Source organism: Temnothorax longispinosus, chromosome 8 (genome assembly GCF_030848805.1).
Source record: "Temnothorax longispinosus isolate EJ_2023e chromosome 8, Tlon_JGU_v1, whole genome shotgun sequence".
Lineage (NCBI taxonomy): Eukaryota > Metazoa > Arthropoda > Insecta > Hymenoptera > Formicidae > Temnothorax > Temnothorax longispinosus.
In genome coordinates, this window is record NC_092365.1 from 14409964 (window position 1) to 14422444 (window position 12481).

The 12481-nt window shown below is 44.8% G+C and overlaps 2 protein-coding genes across 4 annotated transcripts; one reads left to right on the forward strand and one right to left on the reverse strand.

Annotated features, from left to right (window-relative positions):
• The first annotated feature begins 332 nt into the window (after window positions 1-332).
• LOC139818062 (uncharacterized) lies at window positions 333-10377 on the forward strand. The gene is made up of 15 exons (XM_071786480.1): window positions 333-844; window positions 1393-1650; window positions 1722-2124; window positions 2252-2809; window positions 2928-3223; window positions 3291-3756; window positions 3913-4320; window positions 4562-4939; window positions 5117-5897; window positions 6214-6887; window positions 6970-7472; window positions 7755-8117; window positions 8197-8434; window positions 8532-8750; window positions 8928-10377. The coding sequence occupies exons 1-15, from the start codon at window positions 821-823 to the stop codon at window positions 9578-9580; spliced, it is 6222 nt and encodes a 2073-aa protein (XP_071642581.1). The 5' UTR covers window positions 333-820; the 3' UTR covers window positions 9581-10377.
• A 198-nt stretch (window positions 10378-10575) lies between these two features.
• On the reverse strand, window positions 10576-11922 carry LOC139818068 (peptidyl-tRNA hydrolase 2, mitochondrial). 3 transcript variants are annotated; one of them, XM_071786493.1, is made up of 4 exons: window positions 11831-11922; window positions 11369-11569; window positions 11063-11248; window positions 10576-10793 (listed from the first exon to the last, which is right to left on the reverse strand). In XM_071786493.1, the coding sequence occupies exons 2-4, from the start codon at window positions 11537-11539 to the stop codon at window positions 10611-10613; spliced, it is 540 nt and encodes a 179-aa protein (XP_071642594.1). In that variant the 5' UTR covers window positions 11540-11569; window positions 11831-11922; the 3' UTR covers window positions 10576-10610. The 3 variants fall into 3 exon arrangements, with proteins under 3 accessions (XP_071642594.1, XP_071642595.1, XP_071642596.1); XM_071786494.1 differs by lacking the exon at window positions 11831-11922 and adding an exon at window positions 11657-11824; XM_071786495.1 differs by lacking the exon at window positions 11831-11922 and adding an exon at window positions 11649-11824.
• Between the last annotated feature and the right edge of the window lie 559 nt (window positions 11923-12481).

Sequence of the window (12481 nt, forward strand, 5' to 3'; positions counted from 1 at the left end):
CGGAGTCTCAAAGAGCTCAAAGAACGTCCGATTGTTCTCCGGAAGATCTTCCTCGATCTATATAGTTAATTAACGAATCTACATGGAACTTGGGAAGCGAGACGAAGACGGTCCCCCTTTGATACTCGAAGTGCAAGATGCGGAGCGGCTGTCGTTGCATAGCAGAGCATCAGGGCCCATCGCGGGCCCACGTATCTTCGCGCGCGTGGCCCACGTTTCCACGTGTATGTGTATGCGTATGTGCGCGCGCGCGCGCTCGATTTACACGCTCGTATGTTGATGATAGTGTTGCAAAACGAGCGGGGCAACACACGGCCGGGGCCTCATCGAGGGCCCGGCGAGGTGGAGGAGGAGGAGGAGGAGGAGGAGAGGAGCGCATAGAAGAAGCAAACAGCACCGGGCAAGCGGCAGGCAGCAGTGCCGGCCCCGCTCTGGGCCCGACGGGGGGACCCGGGGTCACATTCCAAGATGGCTGTGCCTGAGGAATGCAGTGGGTGCCCCCCTAAGACGCCTGCCTCCCTCCTTTTTTATTAATCGGTCCCATTTGCCCGTTCTAGCGAAAAGAAACCCGCTTATTACCGCTCGCGCGAGGTGAAACAATAATGTAACGCGCGTACGTGCAGAGTTTAGTTTGCGAGCGGACGTCGAGGGAACGTGGTGCCGAGATAAGTCCCATCTCGTGAGGGAGAGAAGGAGAGCCGAGAGAGCGAGGGACGGCGAGAAATAGTGGTATCGCACGTTCAATCCGGGGCCTGTTCTTCATGCCAGCACGCCGCAGATGATGCCCATGCCAGAGGATGCTACTAGCTCGTCTTAAGCAATGTCTCATAGGGATATCTCTGAGGTAATTGCGAGGTTCCTATTTGCAACTTTGGGCCCAATCCTGAATCGGGATCTGGCCCTCGCTTACACGTTACATCTCGTGTTTTGATCAGTCTCGTTTAACTGTCTACCTACGTACTTATTAATTCAATCGAGTATTTAATTGATATACTGATTTATGTTAATTTTATCCCTTGTCTTTTATAAGAAATCGTTTATACATGTTAATCACTTTTAAATATTGAGATAAAAAGTATCTCCTTCGCTTTTAACTCTATTTGGAATTTTTCACAAATTTATATTATATTTTTTAAAATAAAATATGACTCGTGTCTATATATATTATTAACGTTATGAGTTAAAAGTTTTTTAATTATCATTGATTTAATCATATAAAATTTATCACATAGTTAAGAGTAAAAATAACTCGTTTAGTAGCCGCTTTTAGTTCCATGGATCTTTCCATGTGATTTCTTATTTTAATTTATATAAATAGCTTAGTTTTATTTGTTGATAAAAGCAGGAAATTATTTGCTTTAAATAAGATTGTGCCAATTTGATGATTGTAAGGTGGAGCCCGAAGGTACGTCGGCCTTGGCCGCTGGATCCAGGGCACTATTCTTAGAAACGGTACGCAGGAGTAACGCGGCGTGCCAGAATGGAGATTACGCCCTGGCCGCGACATTGTATACGGAAGCCCTTGCCTTGGACCCCCTTAGTCACGTGTTATACTCGAACAGATCAGCCGCCAGGCTCAAAATGGGATTGTTTGCGCTCGCATTGCAGGATGCTGTCAGAGCTACCGAGCTGAGTCCACAGTGGCCGAAGGTATGTGCATTCTTCCTCGTATTCTTTCGTGCATTCCTATCAATTTTGGATCTTTAACGATATGTTTTCAGGCGTACTACCGACAAGGAGTAGCGCTGCAATGCCTAGGACGTTACGGAGAAGCACTCGTTGCCTTCAGTACGGGATTAGCTCACGACGTGTCCAATCATCAGCTGTTATCAGGCTTGGTAGAAGCGTCTCTGAAGTCTCCGTTGCGACCGACCTTAGAGCCGACGTTCCAACAGTTGCGCGTGATGAAGCTCGATGAGTCTCCGTTCGTCGTTATATCCGTGGTTGGTCAAGAGCTGCTCGGGGCTGGACAATACAGGGCGTCCGCTGGCGTGCTAGAAGCCGCGCTCACCATCGGAACGTGCAGCTTGAAATTGAAGGGTTCCGTACTCTCCGCTCTGTCCAGCGCGTACTGGACATTGAACTCCCTGGACAAGTCATTACACTACATGCAGCAGGATCTGGGTAAGTAGCAGATAAGTCGGGAGAATAAATCGAGCAGAAATTTTTGCATTGATTCCTTTCAATTTGTAATCTGTGAATTTGAGGATCTAATGGAGCAAGTTTGTTTACCGATAATTGAAATTTTCAGGAGTGGCGCGTTCCCTAGGGGACCCGCAGGGCGAGTGCAGAGCCCACGGGAATTTAGGCGCCGCTTACTTCAGCAAGGGCAGCTTCAAGGAGGCTTTAACAGCTCATAGGTACCAACTTGTTCTAGCTATGAAATGCAAAGATACGCAGGCGGCGGCGTCGGCCTTGACCAGCCTGGGACACGTCTACACGGCGATCGGCGATTTGCCGAACGCCCTGGCCTCCCATAAGCAGTGCGTACAATTGGTGAAGCAGATGGGGGATCGGCTGCAGGAGGCTCGCGAGATCGGTAACGTCGGGGCGGTCTATTTGGCGATGGGAGAGTTCGAAAGCGCTGTCGACTGTCACACGCAACACCTGAGGATAGCCAGACGGCTGGGTGATCGCGTAGAGGAAGCGAGGGCCTTCAGTAACTTGGGATCGTCTCACCACTATCGTAGAAATTTTGGACAGGCGATGGCTTATCACGAGAACGTTCTGAGAATAGCTCAGGAACTCGGAGATAGAGCGATAGAGATCAGAGCATACGCGGGATTAGGTCATGCCGCCAGATGTGCAGGTGATGATAACGATAATTATTATTAAAGTACTGTAACGTCATGTTGCAATACATTAACGTATTATTTCTATTTTTAACTTTCCTTTACGTTAACATGATTTTATTCTAAATATCATAGGCGACTTGGCGCAAGCAAAACTCTGGCATCAAAGACAGCTTGACGTCGCGTTGGTCACGAAAGACAAGGTGGCCGAGGGACGAGCCTGCAGCAATCTGGGCATAGTATACCAACTGCTCGGCGAGCACGATGCCGCCTTGAAACTACATCAGGCACACCTGGGAATCGCGAGATCGTTAGGAGACAAAGCTGGTATGGGTAGAGCATACGGAAACATCGGTAATGCTTATAACGCCTTGGGTTATTACGAACAAGCCATCAAGTACCACAAACAGGAATTAACGATAAGCAAAGAGGTAAGGCGTCCCTAGAATAAGTATGTCATTATTGTGAAACACTCTGTTAATGAAAAATGTCGTTCAGGTAAACGATCGTAGCTCGGAAGCCAGCACACACGGAAACTTGGCGGTCGCGTATCAGGCTGTGCAAGGCCATGAAGCGGCATTGAGACATTACAGAGCTCACTTAGCTATTGCGCGCGAACTGAAAGACACGGCTGGTGAGGCGTGTGCCCTGCTGAATCTCGCCAATTGTCTTTCTTCGCGCGGCAGATTCGAGGAAGCAGTGCCATATTACGAGCACTATCTGATGCTGTCGCAAGAATTGCACGACGTTGAAGGGGAAGCTAAAGCGTGCCATTTTCTGGGATACGCTCACTATTGCCTGGGAAATCATCGAGAAGCGGTCAGATATTACGATCAGGATTTAGCATTAGCGAAGGACTTGCAGGATAAATCTGGAATGGGTAGAGCTTACTGCAATCTGGGATTAGCTCACTTGGCGCTGGAAAATCTGGACACCGCTTTGGAATGCCAAAAATATTATTTGGGTAACACGTTTTGCGTATTTTTAACATACATACACAATAATGTAACTAATATTTTATAATTATATATTAATATATTAAAAGTAGGAGAATAAGTAGAAAAAATAAAATGTATAATGATAAAAAATATAATAAATAATCGTTAATTATTTAACGCAGCGATTGCGCACATGACCAAGCATCTGGCTGGCAAGTTCCGCGCTCTGGGAAATATCGGCGACTGTTTGTTGCGCATGGGAGAGATCGACGAAGCTATCAAGATGCATCAACGTCAGTTGAACTTGGCACGTCAAGCGGCCGATCGTTGCTTGGAAGCGGCTGCCTATGGCGCATTGGGGATCGCTCATCGAGTTACGAAGAACTTGGACAAGGCTCTAGGTTTTCACACGCAGGAATTAACTTTGAGGCAAGAAGCTGGTGACTTGCGCGGCGAATGCAGGGCGCATGGAAATCTGGGTGCCGTACACATGGCATTGGGACAGTACACTCACGCGGTCAAGTGTTATCAAGAACAATTGGAGAGGGCGAAAGAACTAGCGGACTCCGGAGTTGAAGCTCAAGCATTGGGTAATTTAAATTTATAATGTTTAAATTTGGAATTTTTTTTTTAAATAAAACATTCGAAATGTAAATTTAAAATTTCTTGCTTAAATGAGAAAGATAAACGCAATATATATAACGTATATACAGAATGTTGTGCTAGAATCAAGAAGAAGATAATTATATAAAAATAAACAGATAATCTTTTTGAAAAGATATGAATAAAATAACATACCATCCTTTTTTTAACTATAACTCTTTATTATAGGAAATTTGGGCATAGCTAGGCTTAATATGGCGCATTATGAGGATGCTATCGGTTATTTCGAGCAACAGTTAGCAACTTTAGAACCGCTAACTACTAACACCGCTTTACTCGACAAAGCTCGAGCACTCGGAAACTTGGGGGATTGTTACGAGGCCTTGGGTGATCTGGAAGAAGCTATCAAATGTCATGAGCAACAATTGACAGCCGCCTTGAAGTTGAAAAGCACAAGAGATCAGGAGAGGGCGTACAGAGGATTGGGAAGAGCTCGGGAGGCTACCGGAAACTTACAGGAAGCCTTGGTGTGTTTCGAGAAGAGATTAGTAACCGCTCATGAAGTGGACAGTCCCGAGGCAAGGGGTGCCGCTTACGGTGACTTAGGTAAATTGAGAATTAAATATAGATTAATTTTATCAAGTTCGTAAAAAAGAGATCATATAGAAATCTTTTTTAGCAAATATGTTTATATACAAAATTCATGCAAACATTTTCAGTCACCTAATTTTAACACAATTATATTAACTGTGTATTGATATTTGTTCGAATGTTAATTTGCAGGCAGAGTACACGCCGCGTTAGGTAATCACGAGCAGGCCGTCAGTTGTTTGTCGCATCAATTGGCCCTTGCTCGCGGGTTCGGCGACAAAGCGGCCGAGGCTGAAGCTGCCAGTGGTTTGGGAGCGGTACATCTTTTGATGGACGATCCAAATTCCGCGTTACGCCATCATCAGTTGGAGCTGTCGATCGCCGAGAGTCTGGATGCGGCTGGATTGCAAGCCCGCGCCTGTGCTAATCTGGGAATGACCCAGGAGACGTTGGGACAATATGAGGAAGCTATCAGATTGCAGGAACAGTCGTTGAGTCTTGCGGCCGCGGCGGGGGATCAACCCGCCCGAGCGGCGGCTTTCGCGAGTCTGGGTCGACTCCATCATCTGTGCGGGGACCTGCCACGCGCTCTGAGTTATCTGCAGTCTGGTCTGTCTCTGTCCGAGGGCTTGGGCAGAAGGGAAGAAGCCGCCAGACTGAGACACAGACTTGGTCTCGTGCACTGGGAGGCCGCAGAAGCGACTATCTCCGTAGAACACTTGGAGAAGGCCGCGAATCTCTTAGAGTCATTAGACGGAACTTGTGTGTCCCTGTCTTGCGGTCAACCCAATCGAACCGAATTGCTATCAGAGACGTATAGGATGTTGCAAAAGGTATTGATCCACCTAAACCGAGCGGAAGAAGCTTTGAATTGGGCGGAAAGATCTAGACGATCTAAAAGTAATTCCCTGGACGACGCAGCTCACTATTCTGAGATTATTGATCGGCAACGCGGAATCATCCTGTACTACAGGTATGATCTTTTTGCAAGCGAGTATTATTATAACTTAAAGAAGAGAGACAGCGAAATATAGGGGAACGGAGGGTAGCCCCGGACATTATTGAAATTCAAGTATATCGCGTATCTATGGCCATTGTTTAAACATTCTAATATGCCCTTCTCGACATATGCAGAATGTTCAAACAATGGCCATAGATACGCGGTATACTTGAATTTCAATAATGTCCGGGGCTACCCCCCGTTCCCCTAATGTTATTTAATATCATAATAATTTGTTGGTTCCGTGATTTTATTAATAGATTAAAATAATTGAACGAAATCGTTTCAGTGAAGTGGGATGTGAATTGCATGCGTGGTGCTTAGCGCCAGGACGCGGTTTGTTACGATTCCACTCCACCACGTTGGACGATGGGGTAGGTCTGGAAAAGAGAGTCCTTCAAGCGCGCGAAGCGCTTTTGGACGAGAGCAACGAGCTCATTGAGGAATCTACCAAAATCCCATCGAGGGGTCATCACTTGAACGCCAGTTCCTACAGTTTGAGCAGCCTCTTCAGCGTCGGTTCCGTGAGCTCTCGCGCCGGAAGCGCCCGTTGGGGACGAGGCGTGAAAGGACCTACGTGGCAGGCACCATTGCCGATACAAGTGCTCTACGACCTTCTCCTCGCTCCGTTCGAGGATCTGCTACCGCCGCCGCGGAAGGAGCTGATCCTCGTAGTGGAGAAGTCTCTCTACTTAGCACCGTTCCCGGCTTTGCAATCCAATCCAGGCGAGGATTACCTGTGCGAAAGATTTTCGTTGTTGGTAGTACCATCCCTTGCGGCGCTCAGAAAGAGGTCGAAGACACCTGTGCTGGAAGGCGGTGCTACTGTGGCCGCGCTAGTCGCCGGAAATCCTGTTCTGCCGGAGGAAATTCGAAAGGAGTACGGTTGGGCCGAGAGCGTCGCTTCTACCGAGACCGAGTCGGAAATAGTCGCCGAATTACTGGAGGCCCGCGCAATGACTGGTTAGTATCAGCTAGAATATTGAAATTTTTAATTCTACAAAAGTGTTACATACAATTTCCGACTCTCATTCGTTCATTACAGGATTGGAAGCTACCAGATCGGCGGTTCTGCGATCTCTACCGGATGCGGAGTGCGTTCACTTGACGGTGCCGATCTTCTGGAGTACCAGCAGTTTAGCGTTCTCACCCGATCAGTGTGAGGAGCCGTCCGAGAGACCGGAATACCTGATAAGCCAGGCGGACTTACTTAGGCTAAAAATGTCCGCCCGTCTGGTTGTTGTGTCCAGCGGTCAAAGTTGGAGCAACGTAGATTGCACGAACGCTACGTCAGACGGTATACAGAATCTCGCCAAGACCTTACTGAGCACGGGCGCGCAATGTGTGCTCATAGGGATGTGGGCAGTACCACCGACCGCCGGCAGCATTTTATTGCGAGCGTTCTACAGCGCGATGTTACAAGGCGCCAGAGCGTCCCGTGCCTTGGCCGAGGCGATGCAGACCGTCCAGCATACCAGACACTTTGCTCATCCCGCTAACTGGGCCGGCTGGCTGCTTATCGGTGGAGACGCGAGATTATCCAACAAGGTATATTCGATAGGAATTGTATGTGCTATTTGAACAAATGTAAGATACAAAACAACGAACGAATCAATTGATTAATGTTCTGAAATGTCCTGGATAAATCTAATCTTCTAGAAAGTAGACTCCTTTAGTTACAGAATTTTTTTTCGTACATTGTTTTAATTATTAAATTATAATTATGACACTATATCAGACAGTTCTGAATGAAAAAATTATTTTAATATAGTGTTTCGTTTTTCGCAACTTTAATCGTAATATTTCATCATTTTTCTCTCGTTTCATCAGGTCGCGCTCATGGGTCAAGCGCTAGCGGAATTATTGCGCGGTGGCCCCGAGCAGAGCAGGGACGCGCTGCGAGTGACGCTTCATCTGGTAGAGAAATCGTTACAGAGAATTCATCGTGGACAGAAGAACGCCATGTATACGACGCAGCGTAGTATCGAGAACAAGGTGGGCGCGGCCACCGGTTGGCGAGAGCTCCTGATGTCGGTGGGATTTAGATTCGAGCCGGCCGGTAACGGTATACCGTCCTCCGTGTTCTTCCCACAAAGCGATCCCGAGGAAAGACTGACGAGATGTAGCGCCAGCCTACAAGCTCTACTAGGATTAGGTCAATCGTCGTTGCACGCCTTGGCTAGGCTCTTACAAGTATTGACTCACTTTAATTTATGCTTAACTAAATATGGTATAAAGTTGATTTTAATTAATTGCGCAAAAAATATTTTAGGCACCGGAAGCCGCAGAAGACGTCATCGCTGCCATGAGAAGAGCCAGCTGCGCTACAGAAGGACAAGAAGTTATATTGCCTGTACATGTTTGGAGAGCATCAGGATCGCACGAACTGTTCGCTAGCTTAGGATTTGACTTGATGGAAGTCGGGCAATCGGAAGTGATACTGAGAACAGGCAAACAAGCTTCACGTAGAGCTGTCCAATTTGCTCTTCAAGCTCTTCTCGCATTATTTGGTAAATTAAAATTCAAATATTGATACATAGTAACACAGTAATAAATGTAAATTACTTATATTCGTTGGTATAATGTGTATATTATTATCAATTGCAGACACACAGGAAGCACCAAAAAGTCTTAGCTTAGATTCAGGCAGCTCAATGGAGAGTTTAGCTTCCGTAGCCCATACCGAGAAAAACCTTGTAGAACGGCCACGATTGGGAGGAGCGTTCGCAAGTTACGTACGACATCGTGGCGAACCAGATGGAAAGACCATGGAACCGCCGAACGTTTTGATACCAGCGTCACGACAGCCGTGTCAAAATGGTGGAGGTACATATAAATATTTTAAAGTTACAAGACAGAGCACCTCCAAATTGATTCTGTCTTTTTCAAATGTTAAAAGACGATTTGCTCAATCGGCGAGAATTTCACATTAAATAATCTTGTATAGAAATTTCATAAGATAAGCTTTACACAGAAATTTAATATTATGTTCGAACGCTCCAGGTGAATCAGACGTGGCATTTACACCTAGTCCTCCAGTGGCGCTTAACTTGAATCATCAGACTCGCATCCGGAATCTTTATCCCGATCAGAATCCGGTGAGGCCCGGCTCGAGCTCGAGCAGTTCGGTGACAGACTGGGATAACGGTCATGCTACCGTGCTGAGACGACAGCCGTTACCGCCGTTGCCAGCTAACGTGTTGGAGAGATTGAGCGTGAGAACGGAGATCGGCACGAATTCGTCGAGGAAGCCGCGGCATTCCACGGCGGCGAACGAGGACATCTGCAGCGCGCAGACCGACGCGACGCAATCTACGGAGACACATCCGCAAAATTTGAGGAACCTGGCTACCTCCCTGACGAGCCTGACGCGCGAGCTCACGCCCACGATTTCGGAGGTTTACCACGAGCGTAATTTGGGATTGGGTCTGGCGCCGTCCTTGTCGAAATTGCTGGAGGAGGTGGGCGCCGTGTCCGAGAACGAGGAATCGCAATCGGCGAAGACGGTGGGTCACAGTCAGACGCAGAATTGGATACAGAACGAGCCGGAGCTCTGCAGGAGAGACGAGGCCGACGGTAGATCTATCGCGGAGTCGCAGTGCAGCGCTGCCAGTTCGAATAAAATACCTCGGAAAGCTCCCGCGCCACCGATATAGATTATTTATATTTATAAGTTAATTTTGCGGAGTATATAGTACTGGGTACCAAAGAATGGGAGACACATCGGGAAACAGGTGGTCGCCGCCTTGCAGCCACGGCAATGCTGACAGAAAAGCGATCGACGAGGAACAAACTTGCCAATATCTCTTGGTATTCGAGATGAAACCCTGAAAGAATGCGCTAGGGACCATAAATGCCTTAACATTCGCTAAATGCACATATTTGCATACATGTCTGTTTCTCATACGTCGGAGCTCGTGATGTAACGAGCTCTATATATATACATACAAGGACAAAATAATCTCGCTAATAAGCGCTAATATGCTCAACTATGATTTTAATTGTAATCCGTCCAAACGTTTAATTATTAACGTTCTTAATTAATATAGCAAAAGACGACCGTTCGTGGAGTTCGGATGTTTAATGAGCTAAAAGAATCAACTTCCTTATACATATATTCATTCTCATTTATAATTGATATTTACAATGAATAGTACTAGCTGCACCAACATCCGAGCTCTGACTTCGACTATCATATGTTTCTTAGAAATCATGCGTTCTCAAGTGTGCGAGGAGAACGCGAGAGTCGGATTGACACTCTATGGTACGTTTGTACTTCGCAACACACACACAAATACGTATTATATTAATTGTAAGAGAAATCTAGTAAGATAAAAATACTTTTGTTAAAGCTTGTCATGAAGGAAATTTGTTTTACTCGTACATTTTATTGAGTCGAATGTTAATCTCAAAATTCTGCTTCTCAAAGCAATATAAAAAAAAAACAATAAAATCATATAATATTAACCTTCCTATAATATATGTAAGTGGATACTAAAAATTCGCGATATTAACGTCAACTTCTGCTGCGTTACGATTTCTTGATTTCTCTGCATATAACTGAATAAATTTCGCCAACAGACTGATATAATTAAAATAGCAGATACGAGATATTTTAGGGGTGTTAGGAATAAAATATAAAAATCGAGGGTGTATCAAAAGGCTCGGGCTTTATTTGATAAGCAGTTAAAATAACTTTAAATGACCGGTTACTTGATCTATCAATTTCGCCGGGCCCGGTCCGACCGCGCATACCGTCTTGCTTCCCGCTGGTATTTGCGTGTGTCCCGCATCCTGTACTACGTTCGATAAGAGACCCGCAGCCTTAGCTTGCTTCGCTATCTCCGTCAGAGCAGCCTCGCTGTCAACCTGGAAGTCAATATATCCTTCCTTCATCACCTTGTACGTGCGTGCGTGTGAAAAAAGATATTTATTTTAACTGTGTATAGTTAAATATATTTATTAAATGTCGAGCGAATGGTCTCTTTTGATCGAAACCTCACGATCTGGTTCATGTTTACAAGGAATATTTAATATATTGGACTGATACGAATATATCGAATTCGTTATATATTTTACAAGAGTATATTTCCTTTGTCAACACTACCAGTATTCAGAATCGCTTGAAATAACAGTACCTTAAGGGTGATTTTGGCCTGGCCAGACTCCTCCCACCCTCTCAGAATTTTCGGATGTTTCCTGGCAGCTTTGTACGCTGCGACAGCGGCATGAGAGCACTGAGCCGCCACTTTTCCCTTTCCCATTTTCAAATCCGTTCTAATTACCAGAATCAACTTGTAATTGTCATACTTGTCTGTGTATGCCTAGGTAAACAGAAAACAATTGTAACAATTAAAACGCTTAATGGATTATAAGATAAAAATTACATAAAAGTTTCAGAGAGAGAGAGAGATTCGAAGACAAGTTATATGTGGTTTCTTTACCACGCCATCGTCATCCGTTTCGTCGGAGTCCTCCGTGAAGGATTGAGGGCTCCTTCTGTTTGCCATGGTCATGAGTTTGTACAAACAATACCCGAAGACAACCGCGGCCATAAATGCCACTTTTGGATCTGTAGCCTGCGTTATGATTGCCTCGGCGAGATCGTTGTCCATGATTTTCAATAATGCGCGATAAGATAAAACCTGCAAACGTAAACACAAGTTAAAAAACACCCTGTTACTCAGGTCCAAGTGATTTGTAGATATATCTCAGAAAATATACATGCGTACTCTAAAGCGAGATAACCTATAACGTCGACCGGTGGTACATTGAAAAAGAACTCGTACGGATTCTCAGTATTTCATGAAAAATCTTTCGTATTATATGCGTTTATTGATACACATATTGATGATTTAGATACATGATTTTGAGTAATTTAAAGAAACGCGTGGCATTTTACTCACTAGAACAAGGCAGCGTTGTCAACAAGACTGATGATCAATCACGTTTCTCCATCATGTGTGTGATCATGTGGCCACATGTGACTGTGGCACCGAATTGGCGCGTTCGGCAGACCAAGCCGCTGAGTAGCAGTCGAACGTGATTGGCTCTTACTTTTAGAACCAACCAATCAACGCAGAGTGTTGATAAGACGAACTCAACAGTTGTATCTGCTGAACGCGGCCAATGACAAGGATGAGTCACGTTTCGAGACTTGCTCAAAGCTGTATATAGCCATGGATAGAAAAATAATGAAAATCTAACATAAAAAATGCATATTTATGGATTCTTTGTTATTTTTTCTACTATTGATCAAAGTTTTCTTACTTATTATTTATTTATTTATTGATAAAGTTATTTTTGCTTATTAAAGTATTAATAACATATTACTCTTTATTATATATGGCACAATTGAATTATTATCTTGTACAAATGCATCACATTATTTCTTAAGTTTTTCTTGCGATAAGTAAATTTACTTTGTTATTAAAAAAAAGCTATTTGCTTATTAAAGTATTAATAAAGTTACTCTTTATATTATAGCAAAATTAATATATGTTTTATGTATGTGCGTTATTCGCTGGACAGAGCATGAAGATTTCTCTTTTAACATT

Bases quoted from the DNA above. Each gene is read 5' to 3' on its own strand.
- LOC139818068 (XM_071786493.1), bottom strand. From the start codon at position 11,539: ATGGACAACGATCTCGCCGAGGCAATCATAACGCAGGCTACAGATCCA. The intron at 11,249-11,368 runs GTAAAGAAACCA...CTGTTTACCTAG, and splicing joins AAACGGATGACGATGGCGTG to GCATACACAGACAAGTATGA. The intron at 10,794-11,062 runs GTACTGTTATTT...ATTGACTTCCAG, and splicing joins AGGCCAAAATCACCCTTAAG to GTTGACAGCGAGGCTGCTCT.
- LOC139818062 (XM_071786480.1), top strand. From the start codon at position 821: ATGTCTCATAGGGATATCTCTGAG. The intron at 1,651-1,721 runs GTATGTGCATTC...ATATGTTTTCAG, and splicing joins TGAGTCCACAGTGGCCGAAG to GCGTACTACCGACAAGGAGT. The intron at 4,321-4,561 runs GTAATTTAAATT...TCTTTATTATAG, and splicing joins AGTTGAAGCTCAAGCATTGG to GAAATTTGGGCATAGCTAGG.